Here is a 27,678-nt window from a genome sequence, read left to right as displayed (position 1 = left end):
TTTATTCTCCTGAAAAAATTATCCCAGTTCCTATCCCCCCAAATACTCTCATCATTCACCTCAGATCTCTTGACACTACATAGGTGGCTGGGATGAGAAGTTTCGGCATATGCCCATGAAAAGACCTGAGAAGTTACCTTAGTTGTTAAGCAAGATCTCCTAATTATATTGCTCTATGAATCTGCTTACTAGTTAAGGATGTTAGATAATGTAAAATAATTTTTTAATGTAAACTAATTTTTTTTTAAAAAAGAAGAGAAAGGAGTTTTTATTTTAAAAAATACCTGGCAGAATAAAGGTACTTTAGTTTCCATTTTTCGGTTTAGCAGTAAATTCTGTCCTTGAGGACTCAGTGGCCTTGATGAACAAGTATGAACGACCAATAGCACAAAAGGATTTCCTGTCCAAAAAAAAAAAAAAAAAAGAAAGAAAGAAAGAAAAAGTCATATGCCTGTTTAAGAGACTTAATTATATTTATCTACCTGAAGTTATCCTTGTATTGTAACACCCCCGGCATAATATGGAATAGGTTATGTGTGCAAAAGCTAGAAAAAAACAGTTAGTAGATTGTAATTCACAGGAGATCATCCAGTCCCTTAACTTTACCTTTTGTGGTATAAGAAGAAATAGAGAAATCCAAATTTGAATGACATAAAAAGCAGAAAAATCTGGTTATATTTATTTATTCAGATAAACCCAGAGAAGCAGAACTAGTAACGTGACGGCAATCACCAATGTTACTAAATGCTTACTGTGTACTAGACATTAGGATAAACACTTTGACATAAATTATTTCATTTATTCCTCACAAAGATCTCTTAAGGAATTATTACCCTTATTTTACAATGAGGAAAATAAAGACAGACCAAGTTGCACAAGATTACAGCCAACAAATAGTGGAGTCAGAATTTGAAGTTAGGCAGCCTAACTCAAGCCCCATGGTGTTCAGCACCCTGTAATACTGCTGCTCATAAAAACGGTATTGCAAACAAAAGATGCCTTGGCTTGCTTGTTTTCAACCAGACTTCCACATCACATACCAAGCATCTAGAAATTCCCCAATTTTCACATTTTTATACCCCCCATGTGAGTCACATTGGATGTGCTATTTATTACATTGCTAGTTATATTACACTGTTAGTTGCAATGACCTGTCATTTTCATACTGTGACATTTAATGGCAAGTATTAATATTCTAATAGAGATAGCACTTTAAAATCACTTATTTCTGAAAAGTTATCCTAATTACTATTGAATGTGATATGTCCAACATTCCTGGAACTCAAAACATATTAAAATAAAATGAAACCATGTGACAAATATCCATTTCAGAAGACATTAGATGTCTATGCAGATTTCCCCAGCAATCCATTGAACTAACCTCTTCTAGATCTTTCCTAGCCAGTTCAATCTTTACCTCTAAACTACTTGGTATAACTTCACCATTGTTACTGTCTTCACTATTCAACTGGCATTAATCATTTGCCTTGTACTTTTATCACATATATCTTTTATATCAACTATAATCTAAGTTTCATGAATGGACTGAAAGAAATGGATGGGTATCTTATCATTCTTTGGATTATTTCTCACACTACCAAACACAATGCTATCTGTTTATAATAAATGAAGGAAAGAAAGAAGAAAGTGAGGAAGAGAGGGAGAAGTGGAAGAAGGAAGACATTTCCTCTGTATTAAGTTACACAGTTTCTTAAGGTACCAAAGTACTTAATTTTTTTTTTTTTAAGATTTTATTTACTTAGTTTTGAGATAGAGAGAGAGTGCGCACCACAAGCCGGAGTGAGGGGCAGAGGGAGAAACCAACTCCCCACCCAAGCAGGGAGACTGATGGAGGACTCAATCCCACGGCCACAGGATCATGACCTTAAGTCAAACACAGATGCTTACCCAACAGAGCCACCTAGGCACCCCTCAAAGTACTTAAGTCAGCAGAGTAAGCTTTATTTAAATTACCTTGAAAGGAAGAATTGTTCATAATTTATTGACCTATCAAAAAGTCAGTATGTTTTAATCTGCTGGATGAATCAGATACCACACACCATATACCACAACCTTCTCCAATCTAACAGAAAAAATAGTACAGGAAGTCTCTTCTCCATAAATTTGACAAGAGAATTGTTTCTCAACTCTCAATCTATGACACATATCTGAACTTGCAAGGACAAACCAAGAGAAATAAAGAGCTGTATCCCTCCTTTTCCAATCATCTATCCATTCACCCCTCCATCTATGAAATTCATATAAATTTAATCCATATGAATTCAACATTTATGTATTGTATGCCTGCTATGTACTAGTAAGAGCTATCCTCCTGGATCTGGGGATACAGCAGTAAAAATGGGAAGAAATAAATCCTGCCCTCATGGAGCTTACATTCTTGTCAAAGAGAGACAATAAAATCGACAAATAAATAAAATATGTAGTATTTCTTCTGTGATAAGTATTAAAAGAAAAAACGTAAAGTAGGAGAGAAGAATATGAAGTATAGTGTTCGGGAAAAGATGCAGGAACAGACAGAGTAGCCAAGGGAGACTTTACTGAGAGGGAGACTTTAATTATAGACCTGAAAGAATTAAAGTAGGAAGCCAATGAATATATTAGGGGAAAGCATTTCAGCCAGATAAAAGCAAGTACAAAGACTTGGAAGTAAGAAGGAGCTTCACTGTTCAAGCAACAGTGGGTAGGCCCACAAAGCTGAAGCAGAGAAAGCAAAGTGAAAGGAGGAGAGGAGAGCAGGGGGGATCAAGAGAGGAAGGCAGATATAGAGGGCCCCTAGATCATTTTAAGAACTTTGGCTTGTGCTCTGAGGTGGGAAATCACTGGAGTGTCTTGAGCAGAGCTATGACATGATCTAAAGTCCTTTCTGAAAAAACCACTCTAGTTGCTACAAGGAGGAAAATCAAGTGAGTCTAGATTCCTAAAAGCCAAGTGAAAAAAAAATTACTCAAAAGAAGAATGACTAATGAACTGTGAGAAATGCTGCCGTTAGGTCAAGTAAATGAGTACTGAATGACTGATTAGGTTTTCCAACATGGAGGACACCAACAGTAGAAGCTATTTGGGTAGCATGGTAAGGAGATAATGTTCTTGGAGTGAGTTCAGGAGACAGTAAGGGAGATAAATAGGAGACAAACAGAAGAGATGAAGGACATGAAAAGAGATGCTAGATGTTTGAGGACAGAGGTATTGTTATAAAACAGCCCTCTAGGAGAATGGAAGAATTAATAGCCCAGGGATACTTGATACGGTTGCTGGACAGCATCAGGGCCCCTTGAAGAAGTGATCATGAATTTAAAGGGAAAACAGTCAGCATGGTTGTGTTTTTTCTCTATGTTCAATGTAGAAATGCTTGCAGTGAGGCAGAGATCTAGATTTAATCTAGGATTATAATTTAGCCAAGAAAGTAAAATGAACTGAAAATGCAATAAAGGAGGGGCACCTGGGTGGCTCAGTAGGTTAAGCCACTGCCTTCGGCTCAGGTCATGATCTCGGGGTCCGGAGATCAAGTCCCACATCGGGCTCTCTGCTCAGCAGGGAGCCTGCTTCCCTCTCTCTCTCTCTGCCTGCCTCTCTATCTACTTGTGATCTCTCTTTGTCAAATAAATCAATAAAATTTTTTTTAAAAATGCAATAAAGGAACTGGGGGGGAATGCAAGGGAATCGTTTTAATTATTGACCATGAAACAAACTGAATAGGTGAGTGGGAAACAAGTAAAAAAGAGGGTGAGTGACATTAAAAAAAAAAAAGTGGATTGAAGATCCTGGTGGGATCCAAGGATTATTAGAGACAGAGTGAGCCTGAAAGATAAGAATGTGAGAGTTGGAGAGTGGGACATACAGTACTCCCCCGACCCGTATCCATGAGGGATCCAATCTAAGACCCCCAGTCGAAGTCTGAAACTACAGAGTACCAAACCCAGTATATATTGTTTTACCCATATACATATCCCAATGATAAAGTTTAATTTATAAATAAGGCACAGTAAGAGATTAACAATACAAATAAAAGATTATAACAATAAAAATTATGTGACTATTGTCCCTCTCAAAATATCTTATTGTACTGTACTCACACTTCTTCTGATGATTATGTGAAATAAAAAGTGATTAGATGAAGTGAAGCGAATGATGTAGGCATTGTGACATAGCATTACACTACTACTGACCTTCTGATGGTAGGTCCCGAAAATCTGCTGAACCACAGTTGACCACGGGTAACTGAAACCAGGGAAATTGAAATAAGGAGGTACTAATGAGAATAAGGTGGGGGGACTACTGTATTAAGATAACAGAGTTGCAGTTATTGGTAATACAAGATTGAGAATATGAAAAAGGGAGCAAGTGACTGAGGAAAGATTAAATTACTGCAGGAGGACAGGAACTGAGAGATCAGGGTACTAGAAGGATCATCTGTATTATTGCTAAAATCACAAGAATCATGACAGGAGTACAGTTAGAGCAGGAGAAAGCCAGGAGCTGAAATTTGACAGAAGCAAAAGGAAATGGTAGTGGGTGGTATAATCCAAAAATGTGAGATGCAAAACGGAGCATTTTGCGAATAGGACGAAAAAATGTCTGGAAGTACCTATTAGAATCAAGAAGGGGGGTTATCTATTTCCCCTCTTGTCCTAGTGGTACTAGGAGAGTGAGAGAAAACGGCCACTACCAGCCATACCTGTGTTCTGCCCACCACACTCCCAATACTTTTCTTCTTCATTTTCCCTTACATCTTGGCTGTCATCTGATTCATCAAAAACTATCAAAAAGAAGTGAGGAAATTCAAAACCCTCTGATACATCACAAGCATTTTTTAAAGTATCATATTGATTCAGTCCCTATGTAGATCAAGCTCTCATATTATTACTAAAGGGTTTTCCAATTCTTCACAAAGTTATAATAGATATATGTTACAGTTAGGGGAGGAAGACATACAGGTGGCCAAAGGACACATGAAAAGATGCTAAACATCACTAATCTTTAGGGAAATGGAAATCAAACCCACAATATGTTATCACCTCACACCTGTCAGAATGCCTAAATTTAAAAACACAAGAAACAAGTGTTGACAAGGAAATGGAGAAAAAGGAATCCTTATGCACTGCTGGTGGGAATGCAAACTGGTGCAACCACTGGGAAAACATTATGGAGGTTTGTTAAAAAGTTAAAAATAGAAGTACCATATGGTCCAGTATCACACTACTGGATATTTAACCAAAGAATTCAAAAATACTTTCAAAAAGATATATGCAGCCTTAGGTTTACTGCAGCATTATTAACAATAGCCAAATTATAGAAGTGACCCAAGTGTCCATTGACAGATAAATGGATAAAGAAGATATATATAGATAGATAATCTATATATCCACAGATCATATATCTATCTATATATCTTAAGATATCTATATCTGTATAGAGATATATATCCACACACACAGGAAAATTACTGAGGCACAAGAAAAGCATGACATCTTGCCATTTGCAACAACATGGACAGAGCTGGAGAGTATAATGCTAAGTGAAGTAAGTCAGAGAAAGACAAATACCACATGACTTCACGCATCTGTGGAATTTAAGAAAGAAAATGAAAAAAGAAAAAAAAGACAAACCAAAAAACGGACTCTTAACTGTAGAGAACTAATGGTTACCAGAGGGGAGGTGGCTGCGGCGATGAGTGACGTAGGTGATGGGGATTAAGAGTATACTTATCCGGGGCGCCTGGGTGGCTCAGTGGATTAAGCCGCTGCCTTTGGCTCGGGTCATGATCTCAGGGTCCTGGGATCGAGCCCCGCATCGGGCTCTCTGCTCCGCAGGGAGCCTGCTTCCTCCTCTCTCTGCCTGCCTCTCTGCCTACTTGTGATCTCTCTGTCAACTAAATAAATAAAATCTTTAAAAAAAAAAAAAGAGTATACTTATCCTGTTGATGTATAGAATTGTTGAATCACTATAATGTACACCGGAAACTAACACTATACTTTCACTATATTGGAATTTAAATACATAAATAAACATATTTTAAAATAAAGTGAAGGGGGATTCTTTGTTTCTTGTTAGAATGAACTCTTCCTGCCCTTGCCTTCCACTGGCTTCCCTCACAAGCCACCCCCTCACTCATTCACTCCTCCCTTGCTATGCTGACGGTAAATGTCCATTAGAGCAACTGCATACATCTCTTCACCGCACCTGCAGCCCTTAAAGTTCAAACATGACATGCATCACCCCATTCACCATCTTTAACAAATATTGAGTGAACTTCCACTTCATGCAAGAACATGCGCCATGGAACATTCCAATAGGCCCTGCTTGTTTAGACTTCCAGGGAAGAAAGTAAGTAGACATGTAAACAAGTTACACTACCCACCAGATGAAAACAGGTGCTCTAACACAGGTTCAAGTGTGTGCTGAAGGAGCCGGGCAGCTTCTCAACTACAACGACCTCCACCCTTCTAGAACCACCAACTTTTCTGAAGCACCGTCAGACCCAACTTCGTCATCCCTCTGCCTCTGCCCCATTACTGTCTGGCCCAGTCACCTCGCTACCCCTTCTGGAATCTTCCTCCATCTCTGTAACTGTTCTACTTTGTCCCTCACGCCGTGCTGCACGCTCTTCCCTTAACCTCCGATGCTCTCCTCTCTCTCAATAAGTCTTGCCTCCCACCTCTGTTCCCTCGGAGCCCCACTGTGGACCCCCTGGGGCCTCCAGGTGTGTTTCCCTCTTCCCTCCTCACAGCTTGAGGCCCCAGTCTTCCGGGATCATCAGGACCTCGCCGCAATCCCCACAATGCCTCGCGCTACTGCGCGCTCCTGCTCCGCCACCTTCCCGGGCTCCCACGCGGCGAAGCACCGCCCCCAGGTCACCTGACTGAGACCGACGCTCCGCCCACCAGGCCTGGGACGCCGGTGGAGTGGGGTACCCAGGCTTCCGCTACTGCCGCTGCCGCTGCCGCTGCCACCGCGGAGGGGCCCCGGAGGCCGCGGGCAGCAGCTGAGCTCGCCGCTGCCTCCGCGCCGACTGGGCAGCACTGCGGCCCCGACGCTCTACCCCACCTCACAAGGGCCTGTGACCTCACGCGGCCGAGCTCAGTGGCGTGGACCCGCGTGGCGGGCTGCTCTCCTCCGGGCACCTGGATTTCGCCCTCCATCCTGCACTCCCTACCTTCCCGCTGCTCTCTCCATTCTCCGGTGCTCTGTCCCTGCCTAGTCTGACCACTGAAAAGACCACTTTTCAGTGTTCTCTTCCATCCACCATTTGAATACTTCCCGCCCTCCTTTGTAAAATGCTCCATCCTTCTTGGTTTCTACAACTCTATAACGGACTTCAGTGCAAAGACCCCTTGTTCCACTACCTTGCTGGAGTTTGTTCCAAGCTGCCTTTCAGAGGACTAACACTTCCTTTGTTTTTCTTTCAAAAATCAACAACTTGTGTGTGTGTCTCCTGCAGACCAAATGATATTGGTAAAAGACACAAAGCAATTTTTCATGGCTTTCCCTGATTATTATGTCACTAAAACTTAGGAATCCAATTCAGTGAAATTAATCATTTCTAAGGTCTGTTATACTAAGGTTGTAAGTGTTCTGGTCAAGCAAAGAATGTTTTCCAAATATTTTCTCCAAAAAGCCCATGATTTGAGGCATATTTTCTTTACCTATAGGTAAATTCATTCACATTAATTGAAATTAATTGTTGTTGGTGGTGGATCTCCGTTGTTAACATTGCAGTGAACAGCATGGGCTTTAGAGACAGATCTATTCAAATTCAATTATTCAGCCAATTATCCCAATTATTTATGGTATGCAGTATTGCAAGCTTCTCAGTCTCTCTAAGGCTCAATTTTCTCATTCTTTTGGGATTGTGGTAATTCAAAAATGTATATGTGGTGCTCAATAAATGCTAAAACAATTCCTTCAGAGATAACTGATGTGCCTGTTTGTACCCTAAATCCTGATCTGTAGGCATTCTTTAGTGCTTTTAACATGTATGTGGTTTATCTCCCTAAACAGTCTATAAATAATCTGAGTTCTGAGACCATGTCCTTTTTTTTTAAACACCCCACCCTCCATTCCCTACTTCCCCACCCCCCACACTGTTTACAGTCACCTCTATTAATGGACTCAGCCCATTTCTGACATACTCATAAAGCATCAACTTCTAATGTGTAAGGATTGTAATGGTTTCGGTCTCTGTGTTGGTCAACAGATTGTGGATGCTTCACAAATGTTGAAAACTTAGAGTTTTTAGTACTGAATCTATGGACCAGTTAGTTTCTATATCAGTCAGTTACATAGACACCCCACCCAACAGCATCAAGAGTATATGTTCAGTATTAGATTCTTTTCCCAGTAACAGAAAATCCCTAAATAATAGTGGCCTAAGATAGAATTTTATTTCTCACATTGAGGAGATTCAGAGATAATCACTTGGGAGGCAGATAATTCTTTACCACAGTTGCAGGCACAGCCATATTGTATTTTATTGCTCCGCTGGCTTTCATTCCAGTGGCAGCTTCAGGGAGGTACAGCAGAGTACCCTTCAATGAGGCAAAAGCCTTATAAAGGTTTTAAGGTTGTGCTTCTTAGAGCCTCTCATTCAAATAATATGGCTTCCAACAAGCGTAAGGCTTTTGACCTTCCGCAGAAGCCCAAGGTACAAAAAGATGCAGCTCAAAGATATTTATGGGTTGGGCTCTTATCTCACAGACCAAAACCCAAAAAGATTCATAGGAGATTCACAGTTTTTTAGACTGTTATCAGACACACTGCCAGCTTGGGCTGAAAGAGTCCAGGTACAAAAAGAAAAGAGGAGTTTGGACCCTCTAGTTCTATTAGCAGGAAGCAGGCAGAGAAAACTACTTAGATGTAAATGCATGCTACCTTTAATGGAAAAAAGATGACTTAGGGGGTAAATCCAAGAGCCTAGAGGGTGGAACCAAAATACATGGAGAATTCTTCCCAGGACTTGAATGTGGAGCTATAAACCTGTACCCGATGAATTTCCGAATTGCTATGGACCAGGGACTTCTGTGAACCTCCTGTTTTCTGCCTGTTGGAGCAAGATTGACTGTAGCAGTTACCCTGTCTTTCACATTGGTTGTTTTAGGAAGGAAGCATATAGCTTTTTTCTATAGGACTTCAAATGAGAGGTACTGTACTCAAGTGACTGAATATAAGGAACTATATCCAAGAAGCTTTGTCGGCCCCACGACCTATTTAGAGGACAAGACTCTGAACTTCTAATGAATGCTATAGTGAGACAAGACTGGGGTCTTGGGATAAGTGAGTGCATTTTGCATATGGGAGGACTATAAATAATTTATGACCAGAGGGTGAACTGTGGCAATTTAAAACAAATCCACAAATTCTTTGGTATATTAATTTCTTCTTGTTACTGTAACAAATTACCACAAGCTTAGTGGCTCAAACAACAATTTATTATCTTATATTTTTGGAGGTCTGACGTTCCAAATTGGTCTTACAGGGCCTAAATTAAAGGCTGCACTCCTGAAGGCTCTAGAGGAAAATCTCTTCCTTACCTTTTTCAGCTCCTAGAGGCTATACACTTTCCTTGGCTCATGACCATCTCACTCTGACCTGTTAGCATCATTACATTTCCTACTCTCACTCTGACTCTCTACCTTCCTCTTATAAAAACCTTTGTGATATTAAGAGTACCCAGATAATCCATGAGATTTCCCTGTTTCTGTCCTTAATTACACCAACAAAATCCTTTATTCCATGCACGTTAAGTATTTGCTGGTTCTAGGGATTAGAACATGGATATCTTGGGGGTGGGGAGCAGGTACAATGATTCTATCTACTACAATGCTCCTCTCTTCAAAAGATGGCATTAGTCCACTCTTCTTGAATGTGGGCTAGATGTGTGGACTATTTAGAATGAATAAAGTAGGGCAGAAGTGAAAATATGACACAAAAGTAAGTCACAGGAGTGCCTGGGTGGCTCAGTTAGTTGGGTGTCTAACTCTTGATTTCAGCTCAGGTCATGATCTCAGGGTCCTGAGACCAAGCTCTGCATCTGGCTCCACGCTCAGCGGGGAGTTTGTTTGAGATTCTCTCTCCCTTTCCCTCTGCCCCTCCCCTGCTCATGCTCACTCTCTCTCTTTCCCTCAAATAAATAAATAAATCTTCAAAAACAAAAAACTAAGTCATAGGGGTGTCTGGTGGTAGAGTTGGTTAGATATCTGACTCTTAGTTTCAGCTCAGGTTGTGATCTCAGGGTCATGAGATCAAGCCCCATGTCAGGCTCTGTGGTCCACACAAAGTCTGCTTAAGTCTCCCTTACGTGGCATTTACTGGAAGCTGTATGCACCTCTTTCATTTACATCTCATTTCTTTGAGATGGACATGGCATATCTAGCTGCAAGGGAAGCTAAGAAACAGGATTTATTCTGGCAGCCATGTGTCTGACTGAAAATTAGGATTTTTTAAATTATTTTTTTTAAGATTTTTATTTATTTGACAGAGAGGGATACAGTGAGAGAGGGAACACAAGCAGGGGGAGTGGGAGAGAGAGAAGTAGGCTTCTCGCCAAGTAGGGAGGCTGATGTGGGGCTTGACCCCAGGACCCTGGGATCATGACCTGAGTCGAAGGCAGCCGCTTAATGACTGAGCCACCCAGTTGCCCCTAGGAGTTCTAATATTATGTGAGAAGGGGAAAACAGACGGGGGGCACAATTAGCCACCTCTGTCACAATGGGAGATTATAAGGGTCGGGAAAAGCAAAGTCTAGCATATGTCCATCAACATTTTTCCTTTTTCTTAACAAAGTATTTTCATTGGCCACCAAATGCTATTTACACACCCAGCACTCTGCTCTCTCCAAAGAATCATGCCAATTGTGCATGAGTCACAGGAAAACCCAACTAATATATTACATAAACCACAATGAATGGTGAAATTTTTTTCTTACAAAGTTCTTTTCAGAGACACCAATAAGGAATAATTTACTGTGGAGATTTTGCCTAAAGGCTCTTAAATTTCCCAAATGTTGCTTTCTAGATACTTAAATTCTGTGAGCATGTTTTGATGCAGTGTCAGAAAATACACAGCTGATGGAAATTGTTCCCTCTATGCAAGTAGTTGAGGAGACCTCACTATGATAGCAGTTGCAAGGAACACAATCATGTTCCTGAGTTGTTGTTGTTGTTGTTGTTGTTGTTTTTCACATACTAACCATTCTTGGGTAGCCACATTAAGTGGACTTTATTTAACAATATAGTTAACCCCCAGAAGATCACAGAGGAAGAGAAGGAAAAAATAACACAAGACAAAACCAGAGAGGGAGACAAACCATAAGACAGTCTTAATCATTGGAAATAAACTGAGGGTTGCTGGAGGGAAGGGGCATGGGGGGATGGGGTAACTGGGTGATGGGCATTAAGGAGGGCATGTGATATAATGAGCACTGGGTATTATATAAGACTGATAAATCACAGAGCTGTACCTCTAAAACCAATAATACATTATTTGTCAATTAATTGAATTCAAATTAAAACATAAATTAAGACTTTTAAATGGAAACCAAACAATATAGTTAACCCCAATCACAAGCATGTAATACTACCAACTTGAATGCTTTAGTCAAACTACAAAAAATTAAAAATATGTATTTCCAGAAATATATTACAAAACCAAATAGAAATTATTTTCAACAAGTATTAAATGGCTTCCTTGCAAAGTGTATGTTATTGTTTCCTTACACCAGTGTGAAAAATGAGTGCACTGTAATTTCCAAGACAATCTGCTTGTAATTGGTCCCAGTGGTCATTAGATGGCTGCTACTATAGAGTTCAGACTACAGAGACCACGAGTTGGGGGATTACTAATTGATTTGACATATAGCTTTTCATTTCATTTTCACACAAAGTCCTCCATTTTCATCCAGACATTCAGTCATCAGTTGCCATGACTTACATAGTCAATCTTACAAAATTTCACCATAAAAGGACTCAGTCTACATTCACGTAATCTTTTGATGATGTCATGCAGTGTAATGTGTTTTTAAAAATGTACATTATGTAAGGAATGCAAGACTCAAAGACGAAGATTATGAGTGTTCTGTAAAGTAATTCAATTCCACGCTGTGGAGGCTCAATACATTTTAAAAAACAAAGTGAAATTACAAATTCTAAAGTCTTATCCTATAGAATGATAATGCAAATAATGAAGATATTGATCCCATCCCCTGTGAATAAAAGGTCTTCTTAGATGGCTGCCAAGGATCCTGTTAGTTGGATTTTTCCCCCTATGATTTTTGAGCTATTACTTCTTTTAGTTTTTCATGGAAATTAGTGGCTGAGAGTGAGCCTAAGAAGCCTTTGATCACTTAACTTGGAAAATGGATCAAAACTATATGTGGGTAAATATCAGGTTTTCTTAATCTACCAGCTAAACTATGTTCTTAATTTTTAGTAACTGAGCTGATTTACTGCAAACTTACTATGCCAGAAGGATAGGTATGTGACTCTTTATGTCAGTAGTTCTTAAACTAGAGTATGCAATAGGAACACCAGGAAGGCTTACTGAAAAAGAATGATGAGCCCCACTCCCACATTTTCTGAGTTAGTGGTTCTGGGGTGTGGCCTGTGCATTTTCATTACTAACAACTTCCACATGATACAGAAGGCCACTGGTCCTAGACCACACTCTGAGTTCCAACTCCTTAAATAAATTTGGGTATTTAAATGATCCTATAAGTAATGGCCATTAAGCTTTTCTTGTACCAATGTATGCCTCCTATAAACAAAACCTAAGCTAAACTGACAGTCTGTTCTACTGAAGTTCCACACGTTCCAAAAAATCCCCAATTAAAAAGCGAAACAACTCTAACTCTTACAATAGTGATAACCTACTTTCTTGAAAAATGTTATTAAAGTTTAAAGAAAAATTCTGGGTTCTGGAGTGAACTTCAGTTCCTGTAGCAATCATCATTCGGTTACATTTGGAAACATGCTTGTTCTAAAATAATCATTTTTGAGGCAATGACACTTACTCTTTTCACCCAAAGAAAACAGAAAGAACACCACAGGAAGAACTAGGCAGGCTTAGGTCAATTCATTTTGGAAAGCACATTTAATTCACTGTTGCACAACTCAAACAGAGGGGGTGGTTGGGAAGTCAGGAAGGCACTTAAGTCATTTCAACCAAGAATGCTTAACAAAGAGAAGAATCTTGAAGTCGTGGATGGCCTAAGAAAATCTGAGAGGTAAAGAACTGACTCTTTATGTGACAACTTGTCAGGAATGTTCCAAGCTTCCCATTATTGTCCACGAACCCTGAGATTGAACAATGATCTCTAGAGGAGCTGAGCACGAATAACCTTTTGGAGCTGTGCTGATGCCAAAATACTATTCAGGTGTTCACCCCACAGGAGGCAGAACTCACTGCACTTTGCTATCTCATGGACAGTTTCTCCCCACACACAGACAAAGGCCCAGAAGCCTTGTTCCAGGAGCTCAGACAAGAGACCCACTGCTTGTTGTTATTATCTTTTAAATATGGCTTCTTCCTCCTTTGATATAACTTCTTCATACCAACCATCTTATCTAAAGAAAATGTCCAACTACTGCTCCAATGGACACTTGTCTCAGTAGCCAAAAGGTATACTTAGGTTTGAAACTTCTTGGATTCAACTCTCTACTGCACTACCCTCCCCTTCAGTAAAGAGTGATTCGTGGGTGAGACAAGGCTCAGTCATTTGCCCCATTCCTAATTCCAAAAGCTCATTCTCAGTGTTAACCCATGGATACAGAAGATGTATTTCAACTACTTCTTATGGATGCCTCTTCTCCATATGTGGATGCGAACGTGTGCAAAGTGACCTAAGAAATGATACACTAAGTGGGGCTTGAGTGCCACATCAGGAGATGGAACTGCTAACAAATGTTGGGGAAGGGGTTCTAAAAGAGGCTGGAATGAGGCTCTTTCATTGAGAAAGGTGTTGTGGAGTGACATCTGCTCTTGCCAAAGCCAGGTCTCTCAGATCTCCCAACTAAAACAACACACAGTAACATCTCACAGAATCTTGACTGTATGCTTAATGCCACAGGAAGTCCCGCAGCTTCAAATATCAATACTGAAAGAGACCCTCTAGAGTGGCTGGTTTGGACCCATCATTCTTCCGACTAGAAAACTGAGCCTCAGGGAGAAGAAAGAGGCTTGCCTTAATTAAGGTTAAAGATTCCTTAGATGCAACACTGAGGCCGGGACTTAGATTTTCTGATCATCAGACCACTGTCTATAGGTCCTTCCATTTTTCTTGATGAATGGGGGCGAGGGAGGTTGTTAATGCTAGACTAAGGTGAACACCAGCGGAGCAACAGCTATGGCGAGGAAAAAAAGAAGAGCCTGTATCCCACCTCCTCAGAGAAGGCCCAGCATGCCCACGGGCCCGACCCCACAAGCTTCCAGGATGAGAGAGCCCTTACAGACGCAGCAACAGGGCAGCAACTTCCTATGAATGATGCCAAGTGGGAGGGCCTGTATCCAGGCCAAGCCTGTGTAGGTCGTTTTTTTTTAACACTCTCCTTTCTCACCACCAAGTAAAATTACAGATACAATGCAAGTGTGTTTATATACATATTCCTTTAGATTAAGCAAGCCTCATCATGGTTTTAGGTGACCCAATGAGAAAAATAAAATAAAGTTGCACTTGTGGCCTCTCAGATTAAAGGCTGAGTGAAAATGAGGTTGCCCAGCCCACAGGAGGACAGGCCACACATGCTGATACAACTGGCCCAGCATTTCAAACGTGGGACTTGTGCCCAGCAGACTCAGAGACCCATGGGAACGATTCCTTCCCCCAAGGACAGCCAAGAGGTAGATAAATGCATTCAGCCGCAGGGATGGACGTCGCACACAGAAGCACCAGGTCGGTTGTGTAGAGGTGTCTTGGAGGAGGGACCGAGGGCCTGAAGGGTGGGGCCAGACCTCTGGCTCTAATCACAGCACTCCCCCCCTTCCCAAGGAAAAGTGTTGGGCATGAAAGAAATCCCCAGTATGTAGCCAATGTCTACAGCAGTGAGAGTGGGGAAGTCGAAGATAGAGAAGTGATGCTCTTCTAAGGGTGACACGCTTCTTCTAAAGGAACTTCCAGGGCGGAGCTGCCAATGAGACCAATCTGAAGGGTGATGATGACGAACTGGGAGACCCTGGCACATTCATCCAGGCCATGCGTGACCCCTGAGTGGCCCTACCATCCTCACTCCCCATAGAACTGCTGGCAAGAACTCCCCTCATGAGAGAACCATACGGGATTGAGGTGATGGCAAAAGGCACAGGCAACTCTGAGGGTTCAGCTTGCCTCTGATTTCTCCTTCAGCCTGAGGGAAGGGAAAGGAGATAAAGGTCCAGATGACGCAACAACGCTTCCAAGCCAAGCAGTTGCTATCAGAGCCGCTGAGCGTCAGACCCAGGAACCATGAACTCAGAGTGGAGTCAAGGCCCCTTCCTCTGGAATGAGAGGTTCAGCTCTGCCCTCCTCCTCAGGAAAAAAAAAAATGACCTGAAGAGGAAAGCTGGCTTCTCACTGAGCTCATGCAGAACACCTGCTCAGCTGTGTCAGTCACCCTCAGGTTAAGCAGGAAGAATCCCTGAAGGAGGCATTCTGTGGATGAAGGCTGAGGCGCTCCTCTTACCTGGGACACACCACAAGTTTTAAATTACACACTCCCCCACACGCAGCACACTCACACGTAACACATGCACAGAGACCCACGCCTCCACTGACCGACGTTCTTCTGACCCACCCCACACCCAGTCCCCCATCCCGCCCCACAGATACTGTTCCCTGTAAACATGACAGCAGAGATGTCCACAGTTCTGGGACAGCCTGATAGTGATCTGAGGATGACTCCTTGTCATTAAGTGCCCCGGTAGGTGATGTTGGTGAAGGTGGATGTGGCCCCTTTGTACAGTGGGTTGTTGGCCTGCAGAGAGAACAGAGCAGCAGTGAATTCCTCGACTCTCCCCTACCCACAAGGATTACGTTTCATCTGAAAAGTCTACCCAAGACACCCTTCACTGGAATATACCATAAACAAACCACTTAATGCTCCTTGTATCCCATATTTGCTCTTAAGATGGGAGTGGAGAGGAAATAAGAGTAGAAAGAAGGTAGAACGCCATCCTCCTGCTATTTCTAAGGGGCTGAATCTAGCCCATGACTTTTTGGGGATCAGCAAACATTTCAGGATCACTTTTTGTCAGTATCATTTCTTGCCTCTCTCCTGAACTCTCTCTTTTGCCCTTCTCCCCACTTTTCCTTCCTTGTGACCGTGCTGGGGGACGTGAGCAGAGATGGGAGATGTAACAGGTGGTAGCTGAAACCGAGCAGAGAGCTTTGGCTCAAAATAATTTTAATTTGTTCTCATCTCATCTCTCCAAGCCCTACCCACAAATTGTCATGTTAACAGGAAAAAATAAACCCTCTCTGGGTTTCCCAAAGTCTTTTCTTTTCTTTTTTTTTTTTTTTTTTAATATTTATTCAATTCTTTGGGTTGGGGGGCAGGGGCAGAGGCAGAGGCAGGGGCATCTCAAGCAGACTCTGTGCTGAGCACAGAGCCCAGTATAGGGCTCGATCCCACAACCCTGAGATCATGACTCCAGTCAAACCAAGAGTCACAGGCCTAACCTACTGAACCACTCAGGCACTTCCCCCACCAAAATTTTTCTAACAAAAAGTGACAAATCCCATTAGATCTGGTGGTCTTTCCGAGTCATTTCAAGAACTGCAACACATTCTCACGTGCCTCAAAGCTTCCAGATTTCTGTACTATACTAACAAAAACATCAGAAGTTTCTTGGGACCCTTGAGTACAAAGGCCTGCAGTCACCAGCAAATGAGAACAATCTTTCAGCTTCCCCCTGGACATGCATGGAGTCAAACAGCCATTTGAGAGGTCCAGAAAAAAGTTAAAATCTGAAAGATGAGCCAAAGAAGAACACAGTAAAATTAAGCATACAGAAAGTTTTCAGTAGATGCTTGTATCATTTAATTCTATCAGGATAAACTGCAGGGAGGAAATTCTTTAAAGATTTTATTTATTTATTTATTTATTTGACAGAGAGAGAGAGCATGCAAAAGTAGAGGGAGTAGCAGAGGGAGAGGGAGCAGGAGTCCCCGACTCCTGAGCAGGGAGTCAGACGAGGGGCTCACATCCCAGGACCCTGGGATCGCGACCAGAGCCAGAGGCAGATGCCTAACTGACTAAGCCACCCAGACACCCCAAGGATATTTTTTAAGAGGTTGGTCCAAAAAGTAATTCCCATCATAACTTAATTCCCTCCCACAATTGGGCAAGCTGCTTAAACTTTCTGTGCTTAGTTTCCTTACCTATAAAATGGGAATAACAATGCTGCCTCCTATCTAGGGCTATTGTAGGTATGGAAGAAGTTAACACCTAAAAGTCATTTAGAACAGTTCCTGCCATATGGTGAATCCTTAGCAAAAGTCAGCTGTTTCTTTTTTTTTTTTTTTCCCTGTTTGTGTTTCATGCTTTGGACTTCAACAGTATATAATGTATTATATGTTCTCAGTGTAGGATTCTCAAGTTTGTCCTCTCCTCCTCAATTGGAGAAGAATTCTCGTTTCTGTTGCATCAGTGTCCAGAGCAGAGCTGGGCCCTACCTGTGTTCAGTCAGTACTCACTGACGTGGCCCATTGTCACTGCACGGTAGGGAGAGAATTGGTGGTTTCCAGGAGGAATAAGGATAATTGGGACCATCTCCCAATTTCCAGAACAGAGGCTAGCTGGGAAATCACGGGCTAGCTGAACCTGGCCCCGCTATGCACCTGCAGCTTCCACCTGAGCCTCTCAAACCCATGACTTGAGAAAACGCCCAGCCCAGGCTCTTACTGTGTCCCATTTTGCTCTGGCTCGCTCTTCCTCAAATTTAGCAAACTCCTTCCGGTCATGGATGGTGATGAGAAGCTTCCAGATGAGCAGAGTAGCAAGGCCGATGAGCAAAATGGCCCCCATCACTGAAAGCAGGACCACCAGGATGTCAGGACCCTTGGGACACTCTGTCAGGAAAGAGCACAGAGCAAAGAGGTTGTGAATACAGCAGGAATCACTTGAACTGACTAGGAATAGATCTTCTTGACCAAGTAAGAAATTACTAGAAAGTTCTCTAAAGAAAACAAGACTTACAAAATATATCAACTAGTTTTTTTAAAGGAAGGGGTGCTGATCTTTAAGACAGCAATAATCTGTCCTGAGTGGTTTAAGTTAGAGGTCATAAGCAGGTCACCCATGGCAGAATTTGACCTAAGTGTTTATTAAAAATCTGATTTTATGTTCACTACACAGGCATTAAAATAAAAACTTAATAAAAAAATTTTGATTTTTGTTGGCAACACTGAATAATCAGGAGATTCTTCCCCTGAAATTTCAAATTCTTCTTCTCTTTAAAAAAAAAAATCAGGGCCCCTGAGTGGCTCAGTTGTTAGATGTCTGCCTTCGGCTCAGGTCGTGATCCCAGGGTGCTGGGATCCAGCCCTGTATCTGGCTCCCTGCTCAGCAGGAAGCCTGCTTCTCCCTCTCCATGCTTGTGTTCCCTCTCTCGCTATGTCTCTCTGTCAAAAAAATAAGTAAAATCACTTAAAAAATTAAAAATAATAAAATAAAAAGGTCTGAAAACTCTGAACCCACAGGGCAGCCCTGGTGAGATGTGAGGAGAAGCTGTCCCCTGTAGATGGGACACATTTTATAGTTGGCCAGAATTCTCACCATCCTCTTTTCTCCACTAAAGAGAAGCAACATGTAACTTGTCATTGAGGCCATCCTACCTTGCACTGGAGCTAGACTGCCTGGGTTCGAATCTTGGCTTACCACTTACTTTGCTATGTGACCTTTGATAAATTATTTAACCGTTCTGGGTGTCTGTTTCCTATTTCTCCATGTTTAAAATGGAGAAAGTAATAGCACTGAACTCTAAAACTTATGAAGATAATTAAGTTAAATATATTTCAAGAACTCAGAAGACTGCCTGGCATAGACTCGTGCTCGATAAATACCAGGTACCGTTATTACTGGACTTCTTGTTATAGCTGATTGTCTAGCTCCTGTAGACATTTGTGTTACCCTGATTCAGACAGACATATATCCCTGAGGGCTGGGAACCTAATGACCTTGTTAGAACACTTAGAGACCAGGAAGTCTGCCAACCAAGAGAATTTTGGGCTCCTTCCCAAAATATTTCATCATCTAAAATCCTTACCCTATTGAGTGCTGACTTCCTGTTCAAACCCAGTCAACAACCAACAAGGACAGAGGTGCGTCACCCTTCTGAGGGCCAAGTTGAATATGCTCCACAGAGCTCTGTTTCCCATAAACCACAGGTGTCTGATGGGTGACCTCACTCCAGTGACTTCTCAGGTGTTATGTAATTAGGTGTTTGGATATATGAGTATTGATGGGTCTGGAAAGGACGTCACATCCACTTTCCACACTGTCTCCCACCTTCTTCTCTAAACATATACACTGTGCTCACCACACACAACCCAAAAACAACCACCAACACAAACCCAAGCTGGCTATTTCCCAAGCCACCAAATTATAACCTGTATATAATTAAAGGAACAGCTGGAGAGAGGCTCTGAGGTCCCAGTGTCTGAATTCCCAGGAATGAAGGGTCCCAGTTCTTCTGGGAAAAACAACTGTGAATTCTCTGGAAGACAGGGCTGACCCTCAAACCTCAAAGTAAAATCTCTTCAATTCTGCATGTCAGTATGGGCAGGACAGGTAGAATATCAAGAGACCTTCAGGGAGGGGCGCCTGGTGGCTCAGTGGGTTAAGCCTCTGCCTTCAGCTCTGGTCATGATCTCAGGGTCCTGGGATCGAGCCCCACATGGGCTCTTGCTCAGCAGGGAGCCTGCTTCCCGCCTCCCCACCCCTGCCTGCCTCTCTGCCTACTTGTGATCTCTGTCCATCAAATAAATAAATAAATGAAATCTTAGGAAAAAAGAGAGAGAGATCTTCAGGGAAAACACCTGTTCAGCATTTATCCTGAAAGGGGTGGATGGCAAGTTTCCTGGTCACAGAAGCCAAGATCAAAAGATCTCTAGACAGCTCCCCTAGCCACAGTGATGAGGACCCATGTGGGGACCTGAGGTCAAGAAAGACTGGGTAGGACTAGCAGATTTCACAAAAGTATAGGAAGTCCAGTTAAATGTGAATTTCAGATAAACAATGAATAGCTTTTTAGCCTAAGTATGTACTACATATTGCATGGGATATACTGTATTTGCCAGGCAAGCCTATCTGGGAGTGATGAAGACCCAGCTCAGGGGATCCCATTCCATGCAGGCTGAACCCCACCCAGCCAATGCCAAGCCCTTTGGCAGTGCTCTCTCAACTGCCCTGAAGTGGCCCAGCTCTTCAGGGAGAGTATCTCCAGGCGCATGAGTTAGGGAAGAGAATGAGAATAATCTCCTTCTGTACTCCAGGACCTCAAGTGCTACATTCTGCTTGAAGCCAGAGCCCCTGAAAATCATCAGAGGTAGGAGGTAGGAGGAGAGGCATAACTTGGAATTCCGTGGCAACAAGATAGGAAATATAGGTCTTGGATCCCATTTCTGAAGGGGTCTCCATCAGAAAAGTGACCCCCTTAGGCGTGATTTGTACCAGCTCAGGTTATCACCATCTTTGTTCCCCACAACTCCAGGTAATGGGTTCTGGTCTAAGAACACCAAACCAAAAGATTTTGGTAAGTGATACAGCGGAAGCATCAGCAAAGACTGTTGTAGGAAAGTAATGTTAAACCCAAAAGCAAGAACACACCACGCTTCTGAAATGAGGAAGGACAAAGGTGCAGATAGGGTAGGTATAGAAAAATCCATGAAATGTGTTAACACAAGTGGATGGGAAAGTGTGGGGGGCCATGGCCAAAGAACCCACATCTGCTCCCCCAGACACACACCCACACTCTTCCCTTTCCCCTTCCCATGTCAGCTTTCACTTGAGTCAGTAAACAGAACGGAGGCCAGACCCTTTCTTTACCTTCCTTCTCCCTTCTAAAGGTGAGAGCCCTGGGAAAGGCTGGTGAACAATATCACAGGTGGGGGGCACCATGCTTTCCTCTACCCATGGGGCCAGCAACACGCTGGCTTATACAGATTTCATCCCCTTCCTTCTCCAAGCAGCCAAAATCCTCCTAGCAGGTATCAAGATGCATATGAGCCGGCCTGTCTCCTAGGCATATTGTCCTATGAATTCATTCAAAAACCATTTATCAAGTATCTTGATACTTGATATCATCCTGATACTTGATACTTGCTATCATCTACAGTTTCTGTAGATGACTGAGGCAACTATGGATACAACAGTAGATGAGACAGACAGTCCCTGTGCTCATGTAGCTCGTGATCTACAGAGGGAGATGGGGGATGAGAGAAAGCAATTTAATGCTGTGATGAAGGCCCTTCTAAGGGAGGCACGGTTGCTCTGAGAATGGAATAGAAGCACCCAACCGAAGCAGCAACGTGGATGCTGCAGGAGCTCTGAGAAGGCTCATTAGGAGAAGTGATGTGTCCAAGACAGAGGCACTCAAATACTGGGGTGTATCACAATTGCTGGGGACACTAATCAGGAACACAGAGGCTCATGGAAGTAGGACGGGGCTCAGGACTCGGGTTTTGTTTTGTTTTTTAACAAGGGGGAACATACAAAAGTTTGAGACCCACTTTTCTAAAGCAGGGACCAGCAAACTCTGGTCTGGGAGCGAAATGTGGCTTGCCATCTGTTTTTGTAAATATACTTGGGCTTGTGCATTAAATATATGCTGTTTTCCTGTTACAATGGCAGAGTGGTCATGACAGAGGCCCCATGGTCTGCAAAGCCTGAAATATTTAACATCTGGCCCTTTGCAGAAAGAGTTTGCTGGACCCTGGTCTGAAGGAAGATCTGAAGAAATTGCCCCAGCTGTTAAGAATGTCAAGCAACTGACTGATTTAGTCTCTGCCTTCAGACATTGTTCCTTCACTCCCAGAAGTTCCTGTCTACCCTCTGCCGTACCATAGCCCTTGTCCCTCAACAGGGTCATTATCGATTTACGCGTCCCTCTCCCCCAGCCTGTGAGTGCCACATCTGCTTATTGTGATATTCCCAGCACCGAGCCCACTGCCCGATATATAATAAGTACTCAAAAATATTTTCTAATGATTCATAACTTAGTCTGTTAAGGGGAAGGAAGGAGACAGAGGTGGTGAGGAGAAGCAACAAATCTACTGTGACTGGATGGGGACAAGACTGTGGTTGGTCTGTGCGTATGACAGATGAGTTCCTCCTGCTTCCAGAGGGTGTTGAGAGCAACCACTATCTTTTCAGTGTTCAGGACACCTTGGGTTGTTGCCTCAAACACAGCACCATGTCTCATGGCCAATACCTTAAACATCAGGCCTTCCCCTGAAGCACCAGGCTGCTTGCTCTGGGCAACCACCGAATTTTTAGTAGAGCAGGTGCTGAACAGTCCTAGACTTTAAATTCCTTATTTTTGGGGCGCTGGGTGGTTCAGTGTGTTAAGCCTCTGCCTTCGGTTCGGGTCATGGTCTCAGGGTCCTGGGATCGAGCCCCACATCGGGCTCTCTGCTCAGCAGGGTTCCTGCTTCCCTCTCTCTCTCTGCCTGTCTCTCTGCCTACTTGTGATCTCTCTCTGTGTCAAATAAATAAAGAAAAAAAAATAAATTCCTTACTTCTTAACATTGTCACCTCAAAAACTGCCACAATATGTTTTGTCCCTTCATGGGGTCCCTATCTACGTCTTTTTTCCAAAAGGTTTTATTTATTTATTTGAGAGAGAGAGAGAGAGCATGAGTGGGTGGAGGGACAGAGGATGAGGGAGAGAGAGAATCTCAAACAGACTCCCCATTGAGCACAGAACCTGCTGCGGGCTCAATCCCATGACCCTGAGATCATGACCTGAGCCAAAATTAAGTCCAGCGTTTAACCCACTGAGCTACCCAGTTACCCCCTACCTTCTTTCTCTCTTTACCCACATTTTTACTTTTCTATCTCCTCGATTAGCAAAGTTGCTTTCTCACTAATATATGTATTTAAATATCACCCATAGCCCAACGACAGGCCCTAACTTACCACTTGTAAGGTCAGTCTTAACCTGGTTGTTCTGTGTAAGAAGAGCAATGGGTAGAAATTATTGCCTAACGTGGCCCTTAGGGTTCACTCACCTGGCTCTTCTACCACATAGAGAATGGACTTTCCACTCGAGTCTTCATAGTACTGGAATCTGACGACACAGTCATCCTCATTCTTGTATGTACAATTCACTGCATCCTTGCCAGTATCCTCTGAGAAAGAGAAAAAGATGGGAGAATGAAAAACGACTCAATGCGTGGAAGACAGGGCCATCCCCAAGCCGCAATTATGGGATTTCTGAGAAAGTATGCAATAGGAAACCCTATGCTTTACATTAGGCAAGATGTCTGGATTTGAGATGGCCTGACAGTTACCTCTAGATGACCCTCACTTCTATATTTTGTTCCTCACTTCTGTATTTCTGTTCCTCACTTCTGTATTTTGTCCCTCATGAGCCCTTTTTGGTTCTTATTCATTATTCTGGAAGAGACATGACATAACACATTACATGGTCTGATTCAAAGCCTTGCTCTCCCACCTGCTAGCTCTATAATATTGGGGAAATTACTTGAACTCATTGGCTCTCTCTTCCCTCATCTATAAAAGGAAAATGATACCCCACCTCACAAGGCTGGTAGAGAACCCAATGGCATAAAGTGAACAGTACTGAACACACAGTGGGTGTTCCCGTCCCTCACTTTCCCTTCTCTGCTTGCCCAATGATTCTTAATAAATAATTGACTCAGCCTTTATACTTCTTCCATGTCTACTTCTGATCTAATGTTCCTCTGCAGAGTCATCTCCTCTTCTCTGACTCCCCTCACATTTTGTAGGTTTCATCCCTTCTGATTCTGAACCCTCTTATTCTGATAGGGAAACTATAGGTATCCCTCCATCAGTTCCACTATATCCTCCAGTGATGAAGCCAGACGGGGAAAACTGACACGTGATGAGGTTAAGCAAATGTCCCAAGGTCGCACCACAAGTGTATGATGGAACAGAACTAGAACTGGAGTCTCAGAGCACATCCTACAGCCTGGAACTCAACAAGCCTTCCGAAAACCAGTGGTATAAGAGTACAATTGAAAGGGTAAGGATTTCCGGATTTAGTTCTAAGCTTAACTTGTTCAGCCAGGTTATATAACTTTCCTAAGATTCCATTTCCTCATCCGCCAAATGAGGATAGCAACAATCCTACAGTTCTTCTTTACTGGGTTGTAGAGAAAAGGATAAGATGATGGGTATGGAGGGACACTTTCATAACTTTTGTAAGTTATACAATTCCACATAAACAAGCATTCATTGTTATGATTATCAAGGCATGGGGGGAGGGGGCAAGAGAAATATTTATCAGCTACCCTGTGATATCCATCTGGTCTAGGTCATAAAAACACCTGACATCTCTCACAGCAGTCTCCTCCCACCCCAAGTTAATCATAGCATACACCCAATCTCCTCCAGATGAAAAGCTGTCTCTTCAAACCCAATCCCCAAATTACCATCCTCACTCCCAGCCCCACCTCTGATATTAGTCAAAGGGTCCAGAGATCTGAACCTTTTCTATAAGCCCCCAGCCAGAAGCTGAGTGACTGGTTGTATCTTACTGGGGCTCTCACTAAAAAACATGTTTCCTGCCTTCGTGGGAGATGGCTATCTCAAGAGATTACCATTTCCCTACTACCAGCCAACGCCTAGCTGACCCAGATAACCATATCAGATGTGCTGACAGCAGCAAAGATGATCTCCTTTTAAGTCAAGGTAAAGTAAAAACCAGAATAATTGCAAGCAAGAGTTTTGCTCCCCACTGTATTTTTTAATCTGCCTTATTCCAGGAAGGGCTCCAGCAACAAATCTGCTTTATTCCAGGAAGGGCTCCAGCTACAAATCCAAAAAGGTGAAGGTTTCCCTCCAAAACAGCAAAGTGCCTGGGCACTGTTTAACACTCTTAGTTAAGTAAACTCTATAAACGCTTATAAGCTTCCTAAAATGATGCCTGTCACTCTGGCCTCAGTTTCTTCATCTGTAAAATGAGATGCATTGTTTTCTTTTCCTTGGGGAGGTAAAGTTAGGGCTGCCTGAAACCAGGCATACTTTCAACGTTCCTGTAGGATCTTGCTGAGTCTGTGGGTGCTGGGAAGCAGATCGGGGAGGGACTGCGGAACCAACTAGTAGAGTGGAGGAGAACTCAGGAAAGACAGCTTTTATGGAGTGCCTAGCATGCATCAGACCCACACAACATGCCTTTGAGGTGGGAATTACTCTTCCATGTTACTGATGAGAGTTGGACACACATTTTAGAAGGGGTGTGTGTGTGTGTGTGTGTACAACTCTGAGACATGCTGAACTTACTAAGCTCCTTCACAGACTCGATCTCATCACGACAATACCGGCTGCAGGTGTTGTCCTCATGGAGGGCTCCTCGGTCAAATTTCTTACACTCCACACACTCCCTAAAAGAGAGAACACAGATTAAGACAAAGGAGGAACAAACTGCAAGGTTTCAGTCTGACTCGGTCCTCCATACACCAGAAAGCTGCTCCACCTCAGAAAACAAAACACCTGTACTACAATCCCGGGGGCCCAGAGGGTCAAGTCTGGAGTTCGGGGTGGGAGGCCTGACAGGCAGAGGGCCCCAGCACCCTCATTAAACTCTTTCATGGCCCATCTGACAGTACAACAGGAAGTGAAGCCTATCCAGTTTGGGGAGCCTTAAAGACAGAATAGCTCATGTAATCTGGAAGCCCAGCACAATATTAGGTCCCTTGTTCAAAAATGACTAAGACTTTCAACACAGGGCCAGAAAAGCAGTAAACCAAGTGTGGGACCCGTCTAAGCAGAGGGTACGGATGCACAGGTTGCACACCCACGAGTCCAGGCCTGCTTAACGTGGCAAGAGAAACGGCAGGAGCATCCCTTGACCCCCAGATGAGTGATGTGCATACCCATGACCTTCTCCCATCTCTGTCCTTCATAACTGCAGTCCCACATCCCACAGCATCAGAACATCAGCGCTGGGACGGTCCCTGGAAACTCCCCAGTTTAGCCTTCCTCCCAACTCAGGGCTTCAGGACGCCACTTCTGGAGAGCAGGTTTCTCTACCTGGAGTCCCAAGGGTACTACTTTGGCCCCTGCCCGGTTGGCTCTCCCTCCAACACTGCCCCAACTTTTCAGTGGAAAGAGGAAAGCAAGCCTCTTAGCCGTGGACTCCTCTTCTAAAGTTTGGTGAGTAAGAGACAGACCCTGGAGTCAGGGTGGGGGGTGGATTCTAGTCTGGGGGACCCTCCTGCTCCTCCCAGCCCCCAGCTCTCTCCAACTCACTTCTGGGCCCACTCACTTCTTAAAGGTACAGGCGTCAGGGCAGGTGGGGCACTTCTCGCAGGTGTCCCCGTAGGAGCCGGGCTGGATGCACACGCAGCTGCCGCACTCACACTTGCCCCGGCCGCTGCACAGCAGCCCGTTGCTGGACATGCAGGTGTCTGTGCGCGTGGTGCAGTTGCAGTAGTAGCCGGTCCAGTCCGAGTCACACAGGCAGTCCCCGCAGCTGCACTGGCCGTGGCCTGGAAGCACACAGTGGGGGGGTGGGGGGGGAACAGTAGGTGAGGATCCCCACCATCCCCCTTCCTCCTGCCACGATCGTTAGCGCCACACTGAATGGTTCACCGCCTTCCTTTCTATTTTTTCATCTTTATTTTTTTTTTCATTTTTATTTTTATGTTCAGTTAGCCAACATAGAGCAGATCATTAGTTTTCGACGTAGGGCTCAGTCATCCATGAGCTGCTCATCACACACACGTGCCCGTGGTGGGTATTAAGGAGGACTCAAGGCCTTCTAGGTTTTCCTTTGATCCTCCCCAGGCCAAATCAACTGCCTGCCCTGTGTTCTCCTGGCACTTACATGGACCTTTATTCTAACCCTTATGATGAGCCTTTTCTATAACTTGCCTATCGGTTTCTCTTTCTAGACTGTGAGCTCCACGATAGGACAGGACATATCAATTTGTCCATCAGGAGAGATTAGCATGACATCTAAAACAGAGGAGGCAGGCGGTTAATGTTTGATTTACTCAACAAATACTTCTTGAGCTCCGGCTGGGCACTGGAGGTTTGTCAGTGAACGAGACAGGCAAGGTCCCTATGACCCTGGAGCTTATGTCCCAGTTAAATTCCTGGGAAACAGACATGACATTCACCAGCATGTGCCTTGTGCTGTGTTATCACAGTGTGGGAACGATGCACTCACTTTACTGCAGGAGAGTGGGAATGGGAGTGAGGGGCGTGGGGTGGGGGTTAGCTTGGCTAAATGCAGGTGTTACCTCTCAGAGCTACACCCCCCCCCCCAATCACTTAACAAGGCCTGAAAACTTGGCTCCCAAACTCGGAAGAAAAGATGACTCATTCTCAAGGATTCTGAATCAGGAAGAAGGGGATGAATAATAAAAATCTGATTGTTAATCAGAGGAAAGGCAGGGAGCAAGGGGGAAGTAACCTCAGTTGGTCTGAAAACCATGCCACTGATAGGAGCAAAAGAGCCCCAAGGTGGTGGAGGACAGGGAGG

At 43.5% G+C, this 27,678-nt stretch overlaps 2 protein-coding genes across 4 annotated transcripts in view; both read right to left on the bottom strand.

Annotated features, from left to right (window-relative positions):
• Positions 1-416, bottom strand: part of EFCAB13 (EF-hand calcium binding domain 13) — a 96,396-nt gene extending 95,980 nt beyond the window's left edge. Inside the window, exon 1 of the mRNA XM_045985397.1 lies at positions 285-416. Coding sequence (XP_045841353.1) covers positions 285-314 — 30 coding nt within the window. The 5' untranslated portion in view covers positions 315-416. The remainder of the gene's footprint in view (positions 1-284) is intronic.
• A 12,669-nt stretch (positions 417-13,085) lies between these two features.
• Positions 13,086-27,678, bottom strand: part of ITGB3 (integrin subunit beta 3) — a 50,837-nt gene continuing 36,244 nt past the window's right edge. For all 3 annotated transcript variants that reach the window (XM_045985587.1, XM_045985589.1, XM_045985588.1), the window contains exons 11-15: positions 26,458-26,680; positions 25,473-25,573; positions 23,216-23,335; positions 17,889-18,055; positions 13,086-15,959 (exon numbers count right to left, since the gene is read on the bottom strand). In XM_045985587.1, coding sequence (XP_045841543.1) covers positions 15,894-15,959; positions 17,889-18,055; positions 23,216-23,335; positions 25,473-25,573; positions 26,458-26,680 — 677 coding nt within the window. In that variant the 3' untranslated portion in view covers positions 13,086-15,893. The remainder of the gene's footprint in view (positions 15,960-17,888; positions 18,056-23,215; positions 23,336-25,472; positions 25,574-26,457; positions 26,681-27,678) is intronic.

The sequence above is a fragment of the Meles meles genome, chromosome 18 (assembly GCF_922984935.1).
Source record: "Meles meles chromosome 18, mMelMel3.1 paternal haplotype, whole genome shotgun sequence".
In the NCBI taxonomy this organism is placed as follows: Eukaryota; Metazoa; Chordata; class Mammalia; order Carnivora; family Mustelidae; genus Meles; species Meles meles.
Note: the sequence above shows the minus strand (reverse complement) of the source record. Positions and strands in the feature narration are given on the sequence as shown.